General features: G+C 47.7%; 2 protein-coding genes across 2 annotated transcripts in view; one reads left to right on the top strand and one right to left on the bottom strand.

Annotated features, from left to right (window-relative positions):
• TRPM4 (transient receptor potential cation channel subfamily M member 4) overlaps nucleotides 1-25,469 on the bottom strand; it is a 215,750-nt gene that overhangs the window by 188,392 nt on the left and 1,889 nt on the right. The gene's annotated exons all lie outside the window — the stretch shown is intronic.
• The window catches only part of LOC130293305 (sarcoplasmic reticulum histidine-rich calcium-binding protein-like), a 50,684-nt gene continuing 49,349 nt past the window's right edge, over nucleotides 24,135-25,469 (top strand). Inside the window, exon 1 of the mRNA XM_056541830.1 lies at nucleotides 24,135-24,873. Within this exon, the coding sequence (XP_056397805.1) occupies nucleotides 24,135-24,873 (739 nt within the window). The remainder of the gene's footprint in view (nucleotides 24,874-25,469) is intronic.

The raw sequence follows: 25,469 nt of genomic DNA, 5'->3' as shown, positions 1-25,469 counted from the left end.
GGTTCTGGTGTAGTAGGAAGTGACGTACCCCAGATTGTGTGTATGAGTACGCAGACCTCTGTCCATGTCCAAGCAGGAGACCGATGGACATTCCCATAAACAATGCCACAAATCCGCCCTGGGCAACTGACATTTGGGGCAATGCGTGAGGTATGGATGAGGTGGGGGATTACCCTGCCACTAAGTCGCCTTGTGGACTGTCTTCCAGTGGAGTTCTCTCAATTGTGCACTAAGGGTAGAGTTACAAACAGCCAAAATACCTTCTTTCATATAGGGTTGTAAATCAGGAGAAAGCATATGGAAGGATCATTTGGAGAAAGCCTTCTCAGCTGATCTCTTTAACGCTTCATCCCTGATGGTTGCGTAGATGAGCGAAAGGGAATAATGGCTCACAGCCGTACCCACCAATCTATCAAATCCAGCTGTTTTTTCCACTGTGGCATACCCCCGCACCAGACTGCTAAAAAAGGAACAAAATTGATTATATAACCAATGATGGGATTCTGAAAGGTCATATTTATCCCTAAAACAACCCCATTGCATTAGAGTACAATTAGAATCTGCCAGAAAGTCTCCAAAAGTCAGTATGTTTATCGCAACCCATAGTTTACGAGCAGGATTGCTTGCACAGTGTCACGATGCCGGCTGGCAGGTAGTGGATCCTCTGTGCCAGAGAGGGATTGGCGTGGACCGTGCTAGAGGATCGGTTCTAAGTCACTACTGGTTTTCACCAGAGCCCGCCGCAAAGCGGGATGGTCTTGCTGCGGCGGTAGTGACCAGGTCGTATCCCCTAGCAACGGCTCAACCTCTCTGGCTGCTGAAGATAGGCGCGGTACAAGGGAGTAGACAGAAGCAAGGTCGGACGTAGCAGAAGGTCGGGGCAGGCAGCAAGGATCGTAGTCAGGGGCAACGGCAGGAGGTCTGGAACACAGGCTAGGAACACACAAGGAAACGCTTTCACTGGCACTAAGGCAACAAGATCCGGCGAGGGAGTGAAGGGGAAGTGAGGTGATATAGGGAAGTGCACAGGTGTAAACACTAATTGGAACCACTGCGCCAATCAGCGGCGCAGTGGCCCTTTAAATCGCAAAGACCCGGCGCGCGCGCGCCCTAGGGAGCGGGGCCGCGCGCGCCGGGACAGAACTGACGGAGAGCGAGTCAGGTACGGGAGCCGGGGTGCGCATCGCGAGCGGGCGCTACCCGCATCGCGAATCGCATCCCGGCCAGAGGCGGTATCGCAGCGCCCCGGGTCCGTGGAACCGACCGGAGCGCTGCAGTGAGAGGAGTGTAGCGAGCGCTCCGGGGAGGAGCGGGGACCCGGAGCGCTCGGCGTAACAGTACCCCCCCCCTTGGGTCTCCCCCTCTTCTTGGAGCCTGAGAACCTGAGGACCAGACTTTTGTCCAGGATATTGTCCTCAGGTTCCCAGGACCTCTCTTCTGGACCACAACCCTCCCAATCCACTAAAAAGAAGGTTTTCCCTCTGACCTTTTTAGATGCTAAAATTTCCTTGACGGAGAAGATGTCCGAGGAGCCGGAGACAGGAGTGGGGGGAACAGATTTGGGAGAGAAACGGTTAATGATAAGTGGTTTAAGAAGAGAAACATGAAAGGCATTAGGAATACGAAGAGAAGGAGGAAGAAGAAGTTTGTAAGAGACAGGATTAATCTGGCGCAAAATCTTGAAAGGACCAAGATAGCGTGGTCCCAACTTATAGCTAGGGACACGGAAGCGGACATATTTGGCGGAGAGCCATACCTTGTCTCCAGGGGAAAAAATGGGAGGAGCTCTTCTTTTCTTATCCGCGAATCTCTTCATGCGTGAAGAAGCCTGTAAGAGAGAATTTTGGGTCTCTCTCCATATGATGGAAAGATCACGAGAAATTTCATCCACAGCGGGCAGACCAGAGGGCAAGGGGGAAGGGAGGGGGGGGAGAGGGTGACGGCCGTACACCACGAAAAACGGGGATTTGGAGGAAGACTCAGAGATTCTGAAATTATACGAGAATTCGGCCCAAGGTAGAAGATCTGCCCAGTCATCCTGGCGGGAGGAAACAAAATGTCGTAAATAGTCACCCAAGATCTGGTTAATTCTTTCTACTTGTCCATTGGATTGAGGATGGTATGCAGAAGAAAAATTTAATTTAATCTTGAGTTGTTTACAGAGAGCCCTCCAGAATTTAGACACAAATTGGACGCCTCTATCCGAGACGATCTGCGTAGGCAACCCGTGAAGACGAAAAATGTGTACAAAAAATTGTTTAGCCAACTGAGGCGCTGAAGGAAGACCAGGAAGAGGGATGAAATGTGCCATTTTGGAGAATCGATCAACGACCACCCAAATAACAGTGTTGCCATGGGATGGGGGTAAGTCAGTAATAAAATCCATACCAATCAGAGACCAAGGTTGTTCGGGAACAGGCAGAGGAAGAAGAAAACCAGCGGGCTTCTGGCGAGGAGTCTTATCCCGGGCACAGATAGTGCAGGCTCGCACAAAGTCCACCACATCAGTCTCTAGAGTCGGCCACCAATAGAAGCGAGAGATGAGTTGCACAGATTTCTTGATGCCCGCATGACCTGCGAGATGGGAGGAGTGACCCCATTTGAGGATTCCGAGGCGTTGGTGTGGAGAAACAAAGGTCTTTCCTGGAGGAGTTTGCCTGATGGAGGCTGGAGAAGTGGAAATCAGGCAGTCAGGAGGAATGATGTGTTGAGGAGAGAGTTCAATTTCAGAAGCATCTGAGGAACGAGAGAGAGCATCGGCCCTAATGTTCTTATCAGCAGGCCGAAAGTGAATTTCAAAATTAAATCGGGCAAAGAACAGAGACCACCTGGCCTGACGAGGATTCAGCCGTTGGGCAGACTCGAGGTATGAGAGGTTCTTGTGATCGGTGTAAATAATAACTGGAAATCTTGATCCCTCCAGCAGATGCCTCCATTCCTCAAGTGCTAATTTAATGGCTAGAAGCTCTCGATCCCCGATGGAGTAGTTCCTCTCCGCCGGAGAGAAGGTCCTAGAAAAAAAACCACAAGTAACAGCATGCCCGGAAGAGTTTTTTTGTAGAAGGACAGCTCCAGCTCCCACTGAGGAGGCATCAACCTCCAATAGGAATGGTTTAGATGGGTCAGGTCTGGAGAGCACGGGAGCCGAAGAGAAGGCAGACTTGAGTCGTTTAAAGGCGTCTTCCGCTTGAGGAGGCCAAGACTTGGGATCGGCATTTTTTTTGGTTAAAGCCACAATAGGAGCCACAATGGTAGAAAAATGTGGAATAAATTGCCTGTAATAATTGGCGAACCCCAAAAAACGTTGGATGGCACGGAGTCCGGAGGGGCGTGGCCAATCTAAGACGGCAGAGAGTTTATCTGGATCCATTTGTAGTCCCCATCAAATTTATCCGGCAAGGATAGTCGTAGTCCAGAAGCGGCCACTCGCTGCGGAGGAGGTACAGGAGCTGGCGGAGGAGATGGTTGCTGGAGCTGTGGTAGTAACTGTTGTAGCATAACAGTCAGTTGAGACAGCTGTTGGCCTTGTTGCGCAATCTGTTGTGACTGCTGGGCGACCACCGTGGTGAGGTCAGCGACAACTGGCAGAGGAACTTCAGCGGGATCCATGGCCGGATCTACTGTCACGATGCCGGCTGGCAGGTAGTGGATCCTCTGTGCCAGAGAGGGATTGGCGTGGACCGTGCTAGAGGATCGGTTCTAAGTCACTACTGGTTTTCACCAGAGCCCGCCGCAAAGCGGGATGGTCTTGCTGCGGCGGTAGTGACCAGGTCGTATCCCCTAGCAACGGCTCAACCTCTCTGGCTGCTGAAGATAGGCGCGGTACAAGGGAGTAGACAGAAGCAAGGTCGGACGTAGCAGAAGGTCGGGGCAGGCAGCAAGGATCGTAGTCAGGGGCAACGGCAGGAGGTCTGGAACACAGGCTAGGAACACACAAGGAAACGCTTTCACTGGCACTAAGGCAACAAGATCCGGCGAGGGAGTGAAGGGGAAGTGAGGTGATATAGGGAAGTGCACAGGTGTAAACACTAATTGGAACCACTGCGCCAATCAGCGGCGCAGTGGCCCTTTAAATCGCAAAGACCCGGCGCGCGCGCGCCCTAGGGAGCGGGGCCGCGCGCGCCGGGACAGAACTGACGGAGAGCGAGTCAGGTACGGGAGCCGGGGTGCGCATCGCGAGCGGGCGCTACCCGCATCGCGAATCGCATCCCGGCCAGAGGCGGTATCGCAGCGCCCCGGGTCCGTGGAACCGACCGGAGCGCTGCAGTGAGAGGAGTGTAGCGAGCGCTCCGGGGAGGAGCGGGGACCCGGAGCGCTCGGCGTAACACACAGTGTTGTAAAGTTGGTGTATGTCACAGATGGAAGAATTTGGAGAGACACCAAAGTTGTCCAAACAGTTTTCTCACCGCCTTCCATGCGGCCATAGTGTCACTAAATAAAAGATTTTTCCTTAGCGGTTGGGGAGTATCTTTATAGGAAAGATGAAACAGAATTTGTAATGAACCTAGGGGGCATATAACCCTCTCTAACCTCGTATTTGAGAAATAAGATTTAATGTGTAACCAGTCATGTACATATCGGTAAGGGCTGCTTAATTATAGAGTCTAACATTAGGCAGTTGCAGACCCCCTGATTCTTTTCTTAGACATAAAGTGTCATAGGCCACTCTCGGGCATTTATCTGCCCATAAAAATTTCGTAAAACTTGAATGTATTCTCTAGACATCTACTGTACATGACCTAAGAGTTGGGGAATTGTTTGCATTGGATATAATAGTTTGGGGAAGCTCATCATTTTTATGAGTTGTATTGTACCGGAGAGGGACAAGAGTAACTGATGCCATTTAAGCAATTCTTTCTCAATCCTGGATATCAGTGGGGGATAATTTAGATTATATAAAGATAACGGAATGCATCCGAGGTGAATACCCAGATATCTAAGTGAATATCTAGCCACTTGAAGTGAGGGGATGTGTAGGGGTGTTTGTGGTCTATTGCCTAGAAACAGTAGTTGGCATTTATCTCCGTAAATTTTATAACCTGACAATGTACCAAAATGTTCTAAAACATCGAAACATCCTTCAGTTGAGTGTCAGGGCAATTCATATATAATAATATGTCATCAGCAAAGCAGCTTATCTTTACTTCTGAGGAGCCTACCATGATACCCTGGTTGGTATATAGGGAATTGTAGAAAATGTTGCGCCAGTGACTCCAGGGCTATGTTAAAAAGGAGGGGCGACAGTGGACAGCCCTGTCTTGTCCCTTTTTGTAGCGAAAATGGATCTGAGAGATAGCCAGGCAGATGGATACGAGACTTAGGGTCGGTATATAATGCTCTCAAGAAAATACGAAATTGACCAAATATGCCAACCCTTTGCAAGACCATATCCAGCCAGGTCCAGTCCACATTATCAAATGCTTTTTCAGCGTCTAGGGCCAAAAGTGCCGGGACCTGGCTGGAGAAAGTTCGGGAGGCCACTGCCCCCAGAACTGCTAGTACTGTACGCAGATTAGACACTGCCGCCCTCCGCCCTCCCCTTTACAAAACCAACGTGTTGTTCAATTTAGGCAGGACACTCGCGAGCCTTTCTGCTAACAATTTGGATATTAGTTTAATGTCCACATTTATGAGTGAAGTAGGACGATATGCCCCTGGGAGCGTGGGATCTTTGCCCTCTTTATGTAGGACTTTGATGTAGGCCATATTGCCCGACCCAGGCAGTAGCCCAGTAGAGAGGATATAATTATATACAGAGTGTAGAGTTATATACAGAGTGTAGAGTAGGGCATATCTTGTCAGCTAGAGATTTTAAAAAGACTCTCCAGAGTACCCATCAGGGTCCGGTGCCTTATTATTTTTTTAGAGCCTTAATCTGAAGAAAGATCTCTTCCACTGTGACTGGTGCATTAAGTAGATCTCTATCTTCTTTTGAAAAACTAATACAGCAACCTCCAAATACTCCCAAGGGACTTCAAAAGGCGCAGAAAGGATGAGGAGTTATAAATGCATAAGCAATATCATTTATTTGCAGAACAACGCGTTTCGATGCCAGTACAGGCGTCTTTCTCAAGTTCAACTGAACCTGAGAAAGACGCCCGTCCTGCGTCGAAACGCGTTGTTCTGCAAATAAATGATATTGCTTATGAATTTATAACTCCTCATCCTTTCTGTGCCTTTTGAAGTCCCTTGGGAGTATTGGGAGGTTGCTTTATTCATTACACCTATGTGGTGGCAGGACTGGCTGCATTTTGGGAACTCTTAACAGTGTTGTGCCTGGCATACTAGCACAACTTACCTGGTAAGCTCTTCTAGTAAACTACTGTGAATACTAACTTGCCCGGTTAATGCACTATGGAGCGCTTCTTTTTCTTTTGTATTTGCTTTTGAAAAACTAGGGAGAGATAGATCATCTAAAAATCTTTTACCCGCCGCCTCATCAATCAGTTGTTTAATATATAGAGCCTCATAATATTGCTTAAATATATTAATGACTTCCCTGGGTTTTTTATGTAATGTAACTGAAGGATCTTTCAGTGGTCTAATAGGCTCCATAGGCTTCTGGCCTCGCGCCACATTAGCCATAAGTCTACTTGACTTATAGAATTAGGCCATAAATTTGTCTCTGTGGTATTTATCTACCGCTGCCTGAGCAGTTTCAAAGTTACATTGGGCCTGCATCCAGGTTTGTTTAGAATCAGCTGAAGGTGAACTAAGGAAAGTGGTGTAAACCCATCTCAAGGCAGTTGTCATAGTATTATATTTGTCCTTTGCCTGCTTTTTATGATATGTGACATGAGCAATTATTTTCCCCCTTAATACAGCCTTCCCAGCATCCCAAAACAGATAAGGGTCCATAGTATGTGTCACGATGCCGGCTGGCAGGTAGTGGATCCTCTGTGCCGGAGAGGGATTGGCGTGGACCGTGCTAGTGGATCGGTTCTAAGTCACTACTGGTTTTCACCAGAGCCCGCCGCAAAGCGGGATGGTCTTGCTGCGGCGGTAGTGACCAGGTCGTATCCACTAGCAACGGCTCACCTCTCTGGCTGCTGAAGATAGGCGCGGTACAAGGGAGTAGACAGAAGCAAGGTCGGACGTAGCAGAAGGTCGGGGCAGGCAGCAAGGATCGTAGTCAGGGGCAACGGCAGGAGGTCTGGAACACAGGCTAGGAACACACAAGGAAACGCTTTCACTGGCACGATGGCAACAAGATCCGGCAAGGAAGTGCAAGGGAAGTGAGGTGATATAGGGAAGTGCACAGGTGATCAGACTAATTGGAACCACTGCGCCAATCAGCGGCGCAGTGGCCCTTTAAATCGCAAAGACCCGGCGCGCGCGCGCCCTAAGGAGCGGGGCCGCGCGCGCCGGGACAGGACCGACGGAGAGCGAGTCAGGTACGGGAGCCGGGGTGCGCATCGCGAGCGGGCGCTACCCGCATCGCGAATCGCACCCCGGCTGGAAGCAGTATCGCAGCGCCCCGGGTCAGTGGATCTGACCGGAGCGCTGCAGTGAGGAGAGTGTAGCGAGCGCTCCGGGGAGGAGCGGGGACCCGGAGCGCTCGGCGTAACAGTACCCCCCCCCCTTGGGTCTCCCCCTCTTCTTAGAGCCTGAGAACCTGAGGAGCAGACTTTTGTCTAGGATATTGTCCTCAGGTTCCCAGGATCTCTCTTCTGGACCACAACCCTCCCAATCCACTAAAAAAAAGGTTTTCCCTCTGACCTTTTTTGATGCCAGAATCTCTTTGACGGAGAAGATGTCCGAGGAGCCGGAAACAGGAGTGGGAGGAACAGATTTGGGAGAGAAACGGTTGATGATGAGTGGTTTAAGAAGAGAAACGTGAAAGGCATTAGGAATACGAAGAGAAGGAGGAAGAAGAAGTTTGTAAGAGACAGGATTAATCTGGCACAAAATTTTGAAAGGACCAAGATAGCGTGGTCCCAACTTGTAGCTAGGGACACGGAAGCGGACATATTTAGCGGAGAGCCATACCTTGTCTCCAGGGGAAAAAATGGGAGGAGCTCTTCTTTTCTTATCCGCGAACTTCTTCATGCGTGATGAAGCCTGTAAGAGAGAATTTTGGGTCTCTCTCCATATGATGGAAAGGTCACGAGAAATTTCATCCACAGCGGGCAGACCAGAGGGCAAGGGGGTAAGGAGGGGGGGAAGAGGGTGACGGCCGTACACCACGAAAAATGGGGATTTGGAGGAAGATTCAGAGACTCTGAAGTTATACGAGAATTCGGCCCATGGAAGGAGATCTGCCCAGTCATCCTGGCGGGAGGAAACAAAATGTCGTAAATAATCACCCAAGACCTGGTTAATTCTTTCTACTTGTCCATTGGATTGGGGATGATATGCAGAAGAAAAATGTAATTTAATCTTGAGTTGTTTACAGAGAGCCCTCCAGAATTTAGACACGAATTGGACGCCTCTATCCGAGACGATCTGCGTAGGCAACCCGTGAAGACGAAAAATGTGTACAAAAAATTGTTTAGCCAACTGAGGCGCTGAAGGAAGACCAGGAAGAGGGATGAAATGTGCCATTTTGGAGAATCGATCAACGACCACCCAAATAACAGTGTTGCCACGGGAAGGGGGTAAATCAGTAATAAAATCCATACCAATCAGAGACCAAGGCTGTTCGGGGACAGGCAGGGGATGAAGAAAACCAGCGGGCTTCTGGCGAGGAGTCTTATCCCGGGCACAGATAGTGCAGGCTCGCACAAAGTCCACAACATCCGTCTCCAGAGTCGGCCACCAATAGAAGCGGGAGATGAGTTGCACAGATTTCTTGATGCCCACATGACCTGCGAGATGGGAGGAGTGACCCCATTTGAGGATTCCGAGGCGTTGGCGTGGAGAAACAAAGGTCTTTCCTGGAGGAGTTTGCCTGATGGAGGCTGGAGAAGTGGAAATCAGGCAGTCAGGAGGAATGATGTGTTGCGGAGAGAGTTCAACTTCCGAAGCATCCGAGGAACGAGAGAGAGCATCGGCCCTAATGTTCTTATCGGCAGGCCGAAAGTGAATTTCAAAATTAAATCGGGCAAAGAACAGAGACCACCGGGCCTGGCGAGGATTCAGCCGTTGGGCAGACTGGAGGTAGGAGAGGTTCTTGTGATCGGTGTAAATAATAACTGGAAATCTTGATCCCTCCAGCAGATGCCTCCATTCCTCAAGTGCTAATTTGATGGCTAGAAGCTCTCGATCCCCGATGGAGTAGTTCCTCTCCGCCGGAGAGAAGGTCCTAGAAAAAAAACCACAAGTGACAGCATGCCCGGAAGAATTTTTTTGTAGAAGAACAGCTCCAGCTCCCACTGAGGAGGCATCAACCTCCAATAGGAAGGGTTTGGAAGGGTCAGGTCTGGAGAGCACGGGAGCCGAAGAAAAGGCAGACTTGAGTCGTTTAAAGGCGTCTTCCGCTTGAGGAGGCCAAGACTTGGGATCGGCATTTTTTTTGGTTAAAGCCACGATAGGGGCCACAACGGTAGAAAAATGTGGAATAAATTGCCTGTAATAATTGGCGAACCCCAAAAAGCGTTGGATAGCACGGAGTCCGGAGGGGCGTGGCCAATCTAAGACAGCAGAGAGTTTGTCTGGATCCATTTGTAGTCCCTGGCCAGAGACCAAGTATCCTAGAAAAGGAAGAGATTGGCATTCAAACAGACATTTCTCAATTTTGGCATAGAGTTGATTGTCACGAAGTCTCTGAAGAACCATACGGACATGCTGGCGGTGTTCTTCTAGATTGGCAGAAAAAATCAGGATATCGTCCAGATATACAACAACACAGGAGTATAAAAGATCACGAAAAATTTCATTAACAAAGTCTTGGAAGACGGCAGGGGCGTTGCACAGGCCAAAGGGCATGACCAGATACTCAAAGTGTCCATCTCTGGTGTTAAATGCCGTTTTCCATTCATCCCCCTCTCTGATGCGGATGAGATTATAAGCACCTCTTAAGTCCAGTTTAGTAAAGATGTGGGCACCTTGGAGGCGATCAAAGAGTTCAGAGATGAGGGGTAGGGGGTAGCGGTTCTTAACCGTGATTTTATTAAGACCGCGGTAGTCAATGCAAGGACGTAGGGAGCCATCTTTTTTGGACACAAAGAAAAATCCGGCTCCGGCAGGAGAGGAGGATTTACGGATAAAGCCCTTTTTCAAATTTTCCTGGACGTATTCAGACATGGCAAGAGTCTCTGGGGCGGACAGAGGATAAATTCTGCCCCGGGGTGGAGTAGTGCCCGGGAGGAGGTCGATAGGACAATCATAAGGCCTGTGAGGAGGTAGAGTCTCGGCTTGTTTTTTGCAAAAAACATCCGCAAAGTCCATATAGGCCTTAGGGAGACCGGTTACTGGAGGAACCACAGAGTCACGGCAAGGGTTTCTGGGAACCGGTTTTAGACAGTCCTTGGAACAAGAGGGCCCCCAACTCTTGATCTCCCCAGTGGACCAATCCAGGGTTGGGGAATGAAGTTGAAGCCAGGGAAGTCCAAGGAGAATTTCAGAAGTGCAATTGGGGAGGACCAAAAGTTCAATCCTCTCGTGATGAGATCCGATGCTCATTAGAAGGGGCTCCGTGCGAAAACGTATGGTACAGTCCAATCTTTCATTGTTTACACAATTGATGTAAAGGGGTCTGGCGAGACTGGTCACTGGGATGTTGAACTTGTTGACGAGAGAGGCCAAAATAAAATTTCCTGCAGATCCAGAGTCCAAGAAGGCCATAGTAGAGAAGGAGAAGGCAGAGGCAGACATCCGCACAGGCACAGTAAGACGTGGAGAAGCAGAGTAGACATCAAGGACTGTCTCACCTTTGTGCGGAGTCAGCGTACGTCTTTCCAGGCGGGGAGGACGGATAGGACAATCCCTCAGGAAGTGTTCGGTACTAGCACAGTACAGGCAGAGGTTCTCCATGCGGCGTCGTGTCCTCTCTTGAGGAGTCAGGCGAGACCGGTCGACCTGCATAGCCTCCACGGCGGGAGGCACAGGAACGGATTGCAGGGGACCAGAGGAGAGAGGAGCCGAGGAGAAGAAACGCCTTGTGCGAACAGAGTCCATATCTTGGCGGAGCTCCTGACGCCTTTCGGAAAAACGCATGTCAATGCGAGTGGCTAGGTGAATGAGTTCATGTAGATTAGCAGGGATTTCTCGTGCGGCCAGAACATCTTTAATGTTGCTGGATAGGCCTTTTTTAAAGGTCGCGCAGAGGGCCTCATTATTCCAGGATAATTCTGAAGCAAGAGTACGGAATTGTACGGCATACTCGCCAACGGAAGAATTACCCTGGACCAGGTTCAACAGGGCAGTCTCAGCAGAAGAGGCTCGGGCAGGTTCCTCAAAGACACTTCGGATTTCCGAGAAGAAGGAGTGTACAGAGGCAGTGACGGGGTCATTGCGGTCCCAGAGCGGTGTGGCCCAAGACAGGGCTTTTCCAGACAGAAGGCTGACTACGAAAGCCACCTTAGACCTTTCAGTGGGAAACTGGTCCGACATCATCTCCAGATGCAGGGAACATTGGGAAAGAAAGCCACGGCAAAACTTAGAGTCCCCATCAAATTTATCCGGCAAGGATAGGCGTAGACCAGGAGCGGCCACTCGCTGCGGAGGAGGTGCAGGAGCTGGCGGAGGAGATGATTGCTGAAGCTGTGGTAGTAACTGCTGTAGCATAACGGTCAGTTGAGACAGCTGTTGGCCTTGTTGCGCTATCTGTTGTGACTGCTGGACGACCACCGTGGTGAGGTCAGCGACAACTGGCAGAGGAACTTCAGCGGGATCCATGGCCGGATCTACTGTCACGATGCCGGCTGGCAGGTAGTGGATCCTCTGTGCCGGAGAGGGATTGGCGTGGACCGTGCTAGTGGATCGGTTCTAAGTCACTACTGGTTTTCACCAGAGCCCGCCGCAAAGCGGGATGGTCTTGCTGCGGCGGTAGTGACCAGGTCGTATCCACTAGCAACGGCTCACCTCTCTGGCTGCTGAAGATAGGCGCGGTACAAGGGAGTAGACAGAAGCAAGGTCGGACGTAGCAGAAGGTCGGGGCAGGCAGCAAGGATCGTAGTCAGGGGCAACGGCAGGAGGTCTGGAATACAGGCTAGGAACACACAAGGAAACGCTTTCACTGGCACGATGGCAACAAGATCCGGCAAGGAAGTGCAAGGGAAGTGAGGTGATATAGGGAAGTGCACAGGTGATCAGACTAATTGGAACCACTGCGCCAATCAGCGGCGCAGTGGCCCTTTAAATCGCAAAGACCCGGCGCGCGCGCGCCCTAAGGAGCGGGGCCGCGCGCGCCGGGACAGGACCGACGGAGAGCGAGTCAGGTACGGGAGCCGGGGTGCGCATCGCGAGCGGGCGCTACCCGCATCGCGAATCGCACCCCGGCTGGAAGCAGTATCGCAGCGCCCCGGGTCAGTGGATCTGACCGGAGCGCTGCAGTGAGGAGAGTGTAGCGAGCGCTCCGGGGAGGAGCGGGGACCCGGAGCGCTCGGCGTAACAGTATGTTCGGCATTTAATGTTGCATATTCCTCCCACCAATGACTAAGCAATTGTTGGAAATGCTCGTCCTTAAGTAGAAAAGAAAGGAACCTCCAAACCTTGTCCGTGCCTGATGGAAGAGAGGGTGCTATTTCCAGTCCCATTGGGGCGTGGTCTAAAATAACTATATCATAGATCCGTTCAGTCGTCACCCTGGGAAGAACTGACGGTGAGACAAACAAGTAATCCAATCTAGACCACGATTGGTGTGAGTAGGAAAAGTGAGTAAATTCTCTCTCTTCAGGATTGTGATGTTTCCAAGAATCAATTAAACCAATGGAATCGGTAAGGGATTGTAAGTATAATATAACTCGGTGTGGGGAGAGATCAGAAGATCTGTTCTCCTTCGGTCCTCCGATGAATGTAACACCATGTTAAAATCTCCACCAACTATGACATTGTTTTCATGGTCACTGAGTATGTATCATAATAGCTAGTTTAATGTGTCTGGGGGCCATATACATTATAGACACTATACAGGTGTTCTCCCTCCTTCAAAAGTATATTTTGCAACATACCCTCCGTATCTTCCCAGTGGGATTTTATGGGTTTTATAAAGTCTACAAAAATCAGTTTGCAATAAATGCATCTCCTGGAAAAATGCTACGTCCACTTTTAATTTCTGCAAGTGATGAAGAACCAGTGAACGCTTCCTAGGAGATCGCAAGCCTTTCACAGACAAATAACAAAAAACATCACCCAGAAACAAAAATACAAGAACAAATGAGAACATTACTCTCCTAATCTTCTTACCCCTATACATTTCCTTATTATTTTTTAGAGTCCCGGGAGGAAAAAAAAATATTTTACCCACCCAGTTTATTCCACCATTTACCTGTGGGTGTCTTTTGATGTGTTGTTCTGTGTTTTTATTTGTATTGTGCTTTTTTGTGACCTCAATAAAGATTATGTCAGTTTCACATCTATTTAGTCTACCCTTTTTTTTGTAGGATATATATTTGCATGGGTAGCATACACCGCGTTGGCGGAGGTTTTTTGTAGGATTATCCTAATCTTCTCAGGCATGGCAAGCCACCGCGAGAGTGACCTAGAGAGGACTTCACTTTTTTGTGAATGACCATCAGGCACGCACGTTCTAAAATACTACTACTTCAAGCTAGTACTATCCACGTTCCTTGAGAAAGTCATCCCGACGAAACGTACGTCGGAACGAGCGGTGCTGGGCACAACATGGGTGAGTACATTGGCAGCACTGTATGTGCCTAAATTGATATTATATGAGGGGTGGTTATAGTCTTTATGACTGGCCGGGATATAGTGCATTCCACTTAGGATTTTTTACTTCATATTGTGCAATATAGGGCTATGTGCTTTTTGTAAGTTTATCCTTGAGGCCCCCTCTCCTCATTTCACCCTGTTGTATTTATTACTATTGTATATATATTTCATGTTACTGATATTTGATTAATAAAGCATATATATATTTTCAGTAGCTCAATTTTTTCTGTATAAAATAGCTAGTTTTTGAGCTATACTGAGTCAAATAATTTCATAGCCCCAGGCCATTATAGCGAAAGGATATGCCTTAGAAAATATGGGAAGTTTGAGCTGGTCGGGTATTGTTTGTATAATACTTCAAGCTAGTACTATTCAGGAGACAGGGCCCCCGATCACAGGTATAGTATAAAACATAGAGAACTTAGCACAAGGCTAAACCAGCAAAAAGAGAAAGGCAGGTCAGGGGAAGAGAGGGATAGTATATTTGGCATGACAGAGAGAGAAGAGGGGGTTAAAGAGGGGGTGAAACAACAAGAAATAAAGCAAAGCGGTTGCTCATCAGTCTAGAAAACTGATGTGGTGTCCCGGTACCGTATTGCATACCATACCTAGTGCAGAGGTCTCCAAAGTCAGAGTAACTACGTTCAGGTAGGGTTCCTAAGGTGGGACAGCCCCTAGTCGCCTCTCCTAACATCTATCTTTAATAATAATAAATGTATATATTTAATAATTATATATATTCTATAGTAATGTATAGTACTTACCTTGTTCAGCGTCGCAGGACCTTCAGAATGTTGTAGGACTTTAGGAGGTCCTTGGGTCACGTGTTACCCACAAATCTCTGTAATGGTGATTTACATCAGTATGGACCAATTAGCATTAGTCCAGCCCCTGCCCATATAAGGGAGCTGTGTCCAATTATCGCTCTCTTGGGTTGCTGCTCTCGTTGATGCCGGACTAACAGGACGGTGCTACGCAACTTTAGGCGTAGCTAGGCCTCAAAAACCTGCCGGCCTCAGCGGAACTAAAACCGTGAGTTCACATCTAAATCCCCGCTAATGCGAGCGTGACTACTGGACCACAACTAACCCCTAAATCCAGTGGAACAACGCATAGTACTAAAAGACTCTAAATGCTAAAGTCCCAACCTTCGTCAATCTTCAAGGAAAGCTGTTGTTATGCTCAGAGACTGTTGTACTATTGAAGCTTGCAGAAAACCTTCAGTAAAAGTTAATTCTGTTTTAGAAACTCTCTGGTTGTAGACAATCTATTCTTATCATCTACCTTCCTATCGCTCTTGGGAAGGGTGGCGGTAGAAAAGCATTATTGAGGAGCCCTCACCCTGGCGTCACGAATAGCAAGGGTTAACAAGCACCCTTTAATTACTGCACAGCTACACTCCCCATACCCTACATCCCCCAGTCAATCACACTGACAAAATGCAATATGAAGTTAGACAAAAGTCGTGGCTCCTATCTAAAACAGTTAAATGCATCCTGAGCTAAACAGAGATAAGTTCATCTGACTGAGATCTAGCTAGTCAATACTGGTGTTTATAGAGTCACGTGCCTTAAGCTCAGACATGGTCTGTAAGGAGCTCAAAATAATAAGAATAAGTGATAAACTGCACCATCTCCATTGTAGGTCCATGTGACTCAGTAGGTCCAGGAAAAAACATAAACAGGAGTAAAAAGACCGTACTATAACAGGTAAGGCAACAATAAAGAAAAAAACAATGCAAAAAAAAGTGGAGAAGCAAAAGACTTGCTGCCACAGAACAGTTAAAGTTCAGTCATAGATGTCACTGCATCTCATTCCAGGTAGATCATATGAGATTACGGTCTAAAGCTACCACTCCATATTAGTAGAGGAGCGAAGTCCTGCTTAGACAAAAAATAGGGATAGAAAAACACAGTAAACGGTACCGTACAATTTACCGAAGAGTGTCCGGGCCTCTGCAGTAGTTTCTATCCATCCACAAAAGTTGGATTCAGAAGCAGTCATTACATGGCAATTACCGGTACAGGCGGGCTGTTATGGCATCTGCGCTTATTCTTGTCAGATGTTGAAGCAGCTTCCTCCCCTGCCCGTAAGTTGAGTGCCGCCTGGGCATCTTCAGGAGTATGATACACCTTAATCAAGCCTTCCTGTTTGAATATGCGAAGCGTCATTGGGTATTGGAGGACAAATTTGTATTGCTGGGCTATCAGTTGGGAGCATATAGAAGAAATTGCTTTGCGCTTTTTCGCCACCTCGGTCGAAAAATCATTGAACATTAAAACACGGTGACCCCAAATGATTAATGAGGAGGTCAAATTCTTGTATGTAGTGAGAATAAGTGCCTTATCAGCATAGTTGAGATATTTAGCGATCCCCTGTCGCGGGCGAAGTTCAGCCGAGTTGAAGGAAGTGGCCGACAGCTGTCTTTGAGGTTCCAGCTTATGAGCCCTTTCAACTGTATAACGTGTGTTTAATCCCAGCGCTTGGGGCAGGTCTTCCACACAGATGATATGTAACTGATGAACCAGAATGGACTCCGGTAATCCGACCAACCGGAGGTTACTCCGATGAGAGCGATTTTCTAAATCGTTGTTTTTTTTCCCTGTAGAACTTTCGTTAGCCGTAAAGATTGTTGTCATTTCTGTTTGGTGGACATTATTTTTTTCTTCCGCCACACTAAGTCGCTCCTCCAGATCAGCTATTTGACTCGTGTGTAGGGTAACCTCTCCCTGGATGCCAGTCAAAGCTGTGGCTATGGTGGTATCTATATGCTGTTTAATGTCTGGCAATAATAGCTTTGCCACCTCCACTGCCATTAGTATAGCCAGTGATTTGCAAGAGAAAGGGAGACCTGGAGGTAGCGAATCATCCGACCCGGATTGCAGGTGAGGAACCACTCCCACTTGTAGATGTAGTGTAGACAGTGCCGACTCCGTGTCAGTGGGGCGAACTGCCACCATCTTCCCCGTGTCCATATCTCCCTGCGGCGCAGAGAATGCAGATGTCTTCTGGCCTTGTCCGTCCCCCTCCGGTGTAAAAAGTGGTCCAACTGACTCCTCAGCCTCCCAGACAGCCGGTAGTATAGGGTAAGACCCATAATATGACGGATAACGATGACGGGGACAACAATGGCTCCTTACATCTGCGTGCTGGAACTGGAAGTCGGTAGTGATGAGCGTCAGGGACCATATTCGAATTTGCGATATTTCGCAAATATATTGATGATTATTTGTCCTATGTTCATGAAATTCGTATATTTGCCATGATCGTTCACTTTTTTTTCCATGCGAAAATTTGCATAACAATTTGCATGTGAAAAAAAAACACAAAAAGTTTGGCATTACGAATATATAGCACTATATTCTAAATAGGCAATCTATGCTTACGTAGGTCCGGTAGTAGTTGGCGGTAGCAGGGGTACTAGAATGATGGTAGGTGTAGTGAGTGGTCAGCAGGGGTACTGGACTGATAGTAGATATGTGGACAGTAGTGATGTCGCGAACATAAAATTTTCGGTTCGCGAACACGAACTTCCGCAAATGTTCACGAACCGACGAACCGGGCAAACCGCCATTGACTTCAATGGGCAGGCGAATTTTAAAACAGGGACTCTTTCTGGCCACAATAGTGATTTAAAAGTTGTTTCAAGGGGACTAACACCTTGAAACCGGAGTGGGATCCATGGCAAAACTGCCATGGAAAATTACATAGTTGATGCAGAGTCTGGTTTTAATCCATAAAGGGCATAAATCACCTATTATTCCTAAATGGTTTGGAATAACGTGCTTTAGTCCCCTTTAGGCAGCACATAGTTAGATTCCCCCCTTTAGACAGCACATAGATTCTCCCATATTAGGCAGCACATAGTTAGAGCCTCCCTTTAGGCAGCACATAGTTAGATTCCCCCATGTTAGTCAGCACATAGTTAGAGACCCCCTTGAGGCAGCACATAGTGGGAATTGAACCCAAGGCCCCAGCACTGCAAGGCACCCGTGCTACCCTTAGCATACATCTAATATCCACGTTTGCTAAAATGGACAGAGATGTCAGCAGAGAGTACCAGAAAAATTAGGCATGTACACATGCCTGAAAAATTTGGTATTGTTGCAGCTGCTTCTGTAGCAGCGGCCAGAAAAATTGCAGCAGCGTAACAAGTGCAGCAGCAGAGGCCAGAAAAATTAGGCATGTACAGATGGATGAAAAATTTGGTATTGTCGCAGCCGCATCTGTAGCAGCAGCCAGAAAAATTGCAGCACCAGAAAAAGTGCAGCAGCAGAGGCCAGAAAAATTTGGCATGTACACCTGGCTGGAAAATTTGGTATTGTCACAGCCTCAGTTGTAGCAGCGGCCAGAAAAATTGCAGCACCATAACAAGGGGAGCAGCAGAGGCCAGAAAAATTACGGTAGGCATGTACACCTGGCTGGAAAATTTGGTATTGTCGCAGCCGCTGTTTGTTTCGCCAGGCAGAAAGTGCCCTAAAACATTGTGGCTTGAACCCTAGTTGGTAGCGGATAAGTCACGCAAGTGATCCGGCATTCAGAGTTCAAATACAGCAGCGTGTGGACCATTTTTAGCCCAAGGCAGCTCATCTGATCAGGCCTTGTTCAGTCACATGTATCGCCCAGTGTCAGTCTCTTCGGGATCCATCCCTCATTCATCTTAACCCCTTAAGGACCAAGGACGTACCGGTACGTCCTTGGTCCTGCTCCAGTGATATAACGCGGGGTTACACGGTAACCCCGCATCATATCACGGCGGGCCCGGCGTTATAGTGAAGCCGGGACCCGCCGCTAATAGCGCGCGGCGCCGCGTGCTATTAACCCTTTAGCCGCGCTCAGAGCTGAGCCGCGCTGCTAAAAGCGAAAGTGAAACCATGCCGGTTAACTCAGTGGGCTGTTCGGGATAGCCGCGGCAAAATCGCGGCATCCCGAACAGCTTACAGGACAGCGGGAGGGCCCCTACCTGCCTCCTCGCTGTCCGACCGCTGAATGACTGCTCAGTGCCTGAGATCCAGGCATGAGCAGTCATGCGGCAGAATCATCGATCACTGGTTTCCTATGAGAAACCAGTGATCAATGATAAAGATCAGTGTGTGCAGTGTTATAGGTCCCTATGGGAGCTATAACACTGCAAAAAAAAGTGAATGAATATCATTTAACCCCTCCCCTATTAAAAGTTTGAATCACCCCCCTTTTCCCATAAAAAAGAAAACACAGTGTATATAAAAATAAAAATAAACATATATGGTATCACCGCGTGCGGAAATGGCAGAATTACAAAAATATATCATTAATTAAACCGCTCGGTCAATGGCGTGCGCGCAAAAAAATTCCAAAGTCCAAAATAGTGCATTTTTGGTCACTTTTTACATCATTTAAAATAAATAAAAAGTCCTCAATAAGTCCTATCAATGCAAAAATGGTACCGTTAAAATCTTCAGATCACGGCGCAAAAAATGAGCCCTCATATTGCCCCATACACGGAAAAATAAAAAAGTTATAGGGGTCAGAAGATGACAATTTTAAACGTATTAATTTTCCTGCATGTAGTTAGGATTTTTTCCAGAAGTACGACAAAATCAAACCTATATAAGTAGGAAATCATTTTAATCATATGGACCTACAGAATGAAGATAAGGTGTCATTTTTACCGAAAAATGTACTACGTAGAAACGAAAGCACCCAAAATTTACAAAACAGGATTTTTTTTTCAATTTTGTCGCACAATGATTTTTTTTACCATTTCACCGTAGATTTTTGGGCAAAATGACTGATGCCATTACAAAGTAGAATTGGTGGCGCAAAAAATAAGCAATCATATGGATTTTTAGGTGCAAAATTGAAAGAGTTATGATTTTTTAAAGGCAAGGAGCAAAAAACGAAAATGCAGAAACGGAAAAAACCCCGGTCCTTAAGGGGTTAAGAAAGGTGAGGTAATCCAGACTTTTTTGACCAAGGCGACTCCTCTTCTCAGTGACAATACCTCCTGCTACACTGAAGGTCCTTTCTGACAGGACACTTGAAGCGGGACAGGCCAGAAGTTCGAGCACAAATTGGGATAGCTCAGGCCACAGGTCAAGCCGGCACACCCAGTAGTCAAGGGGTTCATCGCTCCTCGGAGTGTCAATATCTGCGGTTAAGGCCAGGTAGTCTGCTACCTGTCGGTCAAGTCATTCTCTGATGGTGGACCCCGAAGGGCTGTGGCGATGCGTAGGACTTAAAAAGCTCTGCATGTCCTCCATCAACAGCATGTCTGTACAGCATCCTGTCCTTGCCGGTGTGTTCGTGGGAGGAGGAGGATTACTTTCACCTCTTCCCCTGTTAGATCCCTGTTGTGCTGTGACATGACCCTTCTACGCTGTGTACAGCATACTTCTTAATTTATTTTGGACCTGCTGAATCCTTTCCGCCTTGCTGTAATGTGGTAACATGTCAGGCACTTTATGTTTATACCAGGGGTCTAGTAGCGTGGACACCCAGTACAGGTCGTTCTCCTTCATCCTTTTTATACGAGGGTCCCTCAACAGACACGACAGCATGAAAGACCCCATTTGCATAAGGACAGATGCCGAGCTACTCATGTCCTGTTCCTCGTCCTCAGTGATGTCAGGGAAGGTATAATCTTCTTCCCCCCAGCCACGTACAACACCACGGGAACCAAATAGGTGACAAGGAGCACCCTGGGATGCCTGCTGTTGTTGGTCTTCCTCCTCCTCTTCAAAGCCACATTCCTCCTCTGACTCCTCTTCCTCACAATCGTCTTCCAGCGTTGCCGCAGGTCCAGCAAGCGATGCTGATAAGGCTGTTTCTGGTGGTGATGGTGTCCACAACTCTTCCTCTTCACGCTCATCTACTGCCTGATCCAGCACTCTTTGCAGGGCACGCTCCAGGAAGAAAACAAACGGTATGATGTCGCTGATGGTGCCTTCGATGCGACTGACCAGGTTTGTCACCTCCTCAAAAGGACGCATGAGCCTACAGGTATTGCGCATGAGCCTCCAGTAACGTGGCAAAAAAATTCCCACCTCCGCAGATGATGTCCTAGCACCCCGGTCATACAAATATTCGTTGACGGCTTTTTCTTGTTGGAGTTCGAACATTAGGAGTGTTGAATTCCAACGTGTCGGGCTGTCGCAAATCAAGCATCTCACTGGCATGTTGTTTCGTCACTGGATATCTGACAAGTGCGCCATGGCCATGTAGGAACGCCTGAAATGGCCACACACCTTCCTTGACTGCTTCAGGACATCCTGTAAGCCTGGGTACTTGAACACAAAGCGTTGTACAATCAGATTACACACATGTGCCATGCACGGCACATGTGTCAACTTGCCCAACCTCAATGCCGCCAACAAATTTGTTCCGTTGTCACAAACCACCTTGCCGATCTCCAGTTGGTGCGGAGTCAGCCACTGGTTCACCTGTGCGTTCAGGGCCGACAGGAGCGCTGGTGCGGTGTGACTCTCCGCTTTGAGGCAAGTCAACCCCAAGATGGCGTGACACTGCCGTAACCAGAATGTGGAATAGCACCTGGGGAGCTGGGGGGGTGCCAGTGATGTGGAGCAAGACGCAGCAGTGGAAGAGGACTCGGCCAAGGATGTTATGGAAGAGGATGGAGTAGGAGGAGTAGAGGAGGTGGCAGCAGGCCTGCCTGCAACTCGTGGCGGTGTCACCAACTCCTCTGCAGAGCCACGCATTCCATGCTTGGCAGCCGTCACCAGGTTTACCCAATGCGCAGTGCAGGTGATATACCTGCCCTGACCATGCTTTGCAGACCAGGTATCAGTGGTCAGATGGACCCTTGCCCCTACACTGTGTGCCAGACATGCCATAATTTCCTTTTGCACAATGGAGTAAAGGTTGGGGATTGCCTTTTGTTCAAAAAAATTTCGTCCGGGTACCTTCCACTGCGGTGTCCCAATGGCTACAAATTTTTTAAAGGCCTCAGACTCCACCAGCTTGTATGGTAAAATCTGGCGGGCTAGCAGTTCCGACAAGCCAGCTGTCAAATGCCGGGCTAGGGGGTGACTTTGAGACATTGTCTTCTTGCGCTCAAACATCTCCTTCACAGACACCTGACTGTGGGCAGATGAGCAGGAACTGCTCAAGGCGAGAGACGGAGAGGCGGATGGTTGAGAGGGGGCAAGGAGGGCAGCAGTGGTTGACCTGGCTGAAGATGCTGGACCAGGAGGAGGATGGCGGCTTTGACTTTGTGTGCTGCTTGTACTGACGTGTTGTTCCCTTAGGCGTTTGTGATGTGACATCATGTGCCTTCGCAAAGCAGTTGTGCCTAGGTGGGTGTTGGACTTCCCACGACTCAGTTTCTTCTGGCACAGGTTGCAAATGGCCTCGCTGTTGTCAGAGGCAGACACACAAAAAAAATGCCACACTGCTGAGCTCTGCGATGACGGCATTCTGGTTGTGGCAACAGCATGCGTTGATTGGCATCCCATCTGGCTGACCACGGGGGCCGATGAATGCTGTCTGACTGTGCCACTAGCTCCTTGCGACGACCTCCCCCTGCTTCCAACTCGTCTCCTCCTTCTCTCTGTCTCCCCATCTGAACTTTCCCCCTCTTCTTCACTTCTAGCGGGCACCCACGTGGCATCCACGGACACATCGTCATCATCAACACCTTCACCGCTATCTGACACCTCAAGAAAGGAAGCAGCAGCGGGTACAACATCATCACACTGTACTGTTTTGTGGCTGTCAGGACCTGGAGAAATAACTTTCTTGCAGAGGGCAGAACGGCACCCCCATCAAGAGGGCGCTCTAGGCAACTGTCTATTTTTCCTATAGGTGGAGCAAACCCTGGATCTTCTCACCGTGAGTCTGACCTGACAAGCAAATAGCCCACACAATGCAGCTGCTATAGTTCTTTGTTAGTGTAAAAATGGAGTGCAGCACTGCTTTTCTGGCCTCTGGTCACACACAGTGCCTGACAGAGCTTTTCTCTCATCAGCTCCTCTCTCTAAAATGGCCGCTACAGCTGTGTGCATAGTTTTGCCTGATGCCTCTGTCCCACCCCTATACTGCCTCCTAATTGACTGGAAGCTGCATGTAAGCCATTATTTACTAACCTGAAGTCATGTGATGTTGCTAGTTGCAAAGTGTTCTAGGCTACCCTCATGTCATATCTGTGTCCCTACCCTACTTCCTTTTCCTATGCTAATATAGTGCCACCAGTGTTTCTCATTCCTTCTCACATGGCGTTTGCACAGTGTTAGCTGAATTGTGTTCACTCAATACTCACCACACTCATTCTTCTGCCAGCACCACCAGGGCCTATGCCTGTATCTGTACATTACCCTGTGCAGGGCCGTTTTACATTGATCAAAAGTAGGATTCAAATGCTGAAATACTGTACTGGGCAATTGTTTGTTTCCTCTCTCTCTCTGCCTCAAGGGTCCTTCCCCTGTGTTTGGCAACCCAGAAGGCTTACACCCTTGTTGCCAACCACTGTGATCCAACATGATGGTTCCACCAGGCACTGAGGCCCATCATTTGCAGCAATTGCTATAAAACCACAACAAACTGATATACATTGAAATATATCAAAATATAAAGTCACAAAATGCAAAAATATTTGCTGATCAATCTCTTAAATGCAAATGTCCATTTAAAGTGACAGGCCACAACTTATACAGGGATAAAGTCTTGCAAGGAAGAATTGACTGGTATCTCCTGTTGAAAAGTGGGCTATGGGCCCCCTCTGGCACCAGAGCCAGTTAAGGCTTCTACCTCTGCCCCTATAGCAATGCCCTTGTATTTATGTGTGTATATCAGTCTGTAGGTGTCTGATTGAAACAAGGATTTTGCTTGAGCACTGAGTCGACAGGAACAAGGTACTTGTCACAATGAACGGCACTAGTAAAAACTGATAAGTCCTAAGTATAGCTACACAACTGAGACATGTCAGACTCACTAGTAACATGTCTCAGTGCTGCCTTCAGTGACCTTTTGCATAGAGTGGATCACAAATATGGTCATGAAGGGATATGTGCCATCATCTCTTTCTATATTAGCGGCACTGTAAAGCCACACCTATTGGTTGGGAGATAGAAGTTTCCCTATGTGCATTTGTTGCTATCAATCACGTCTGCCCTGAGCATTGGACTCTTTTTCTCAAGGCTTCTTCTTCTTCAGTATTGCCATCGTCTACTGACGTCTTTTTGTCTTCCTCTGGAGATCTTCCTTGTACTGGATTATTGAGGAATTAGAACAGTTTCTTAGGATTGAACTAAGTTCTCCTACTAGTAAGTCTCTTCATCTGGTTGTCATCTTTCTGTGCTAACTGGAAGGACATTGCGACACTGTTGGTAGAAAACTTCAGGAATTGACTTCTGCTTTACGCCGAGATGGCCTCACAGAAAGTGTGGCTGCTGTGCCTGCTAGTCACAGTGATTTGCTCCTTCCATGTGAATTTACTCCCTGGAGTTCAAGGGCAGGCACAAGGTGCGGTGAAAGATGATGATGACGATGACGATAATAATGACAACGCTCATGTAGATAATGATGACGACGATGATGATGGAGATAATAAAGACGATGATGACGACGATGATGATGACGACGATGATAATGATGATAAAGATGATGACGACGATGATGACGACGATGATGATGACGATGATAACGACGATGATGACGACGATGATGACGACGATGATGACGACGATGATGACGACGATGATGACGACGATGATGATGACGATGACGATGATGATAAAGATGATGATGATGACGACGATGATGACGACGACGATGATGATGACGACGATGATGACGACGATGATAAAGATGATGATGACGACGATGACGACGATGATGATGAAGACGACGATGACGACGATGATGATGATGACGACGATGATGACGACGACGATGATGACGACGATCAAATAGTAAAAAAGCAGGAAGATGATGATGACGACGATGATGACGACGATGATGATGACGACGATGATGACGACGACGACGACGATGATGACGACGATGATGACGATGATGATGACGATGATGATGACGATGAAGATGAGAACAAGGGAAAAAAACAGGAAGCTGATGATGATGATGATGAAGATGATGATGATGAAGGTAACTAAGACTAAGTGTTTCATATATTTTGAAAATAAATAGGGATCATCTCAAGTTTAATTATTCCCTCTAATGGAAATGTTTCATCAATATTTTTCTACATGAAAAAAATCTTTGTATGTAAAATGTCCATTGTCAGCTAGTAGCGTTAGCTCACAGGCTTTATTTAACCTATGGCAGCTGGCATGAACAAGATTCCTAAAAAAAAAAAAAATTTGAGCTTTGAGCATTGAGCTTCCGCCGCTGTTTGCTATGTCTTCTTTGCTTTATTTATGGCAAAATCACTGGGACATTTGTATGGACTGGACTGAAGTTCTACTGGAGGACCAGCTCACTTTTTTGGGACACTACAAACGGCGGCTGACAAATTACTAATGACTTAAATTGTTTACTATAACCCTTTATGGAACAAAGCAGTGAAAAGGATGTCCGACATAACTCTAAATCCACATTAATAAAATGGCTTTAATCTTCTTCTTTTAACGTTTCTCCATCGACTCAAAATGATGATATATATACAATAGCTCAAACTCTGACTGGTTTGTTGACCTGTCGCCTACAATCTGTAAGTTTTTTGGCCAATGCTGGGTGTGGTA

The sequence above is a fragment of the Hyla sarda genome, chromosome 10 (assembly GCF_029499605.1).
Source record: "Hyla sarda isolate aHylSar1 chromosome 10, aHylSar1.hap1, whole genome shotgun sequence".
NCBI lineage: Eukaryota > Metazoa > Chordata > Amphibia > Anura > Hylidae > Hyla > Hyla sarda.
Note: the sequence above shows the minus strand (reverse complement) of the source record. Positions and strands in the feature narration are given on the sequence as shown.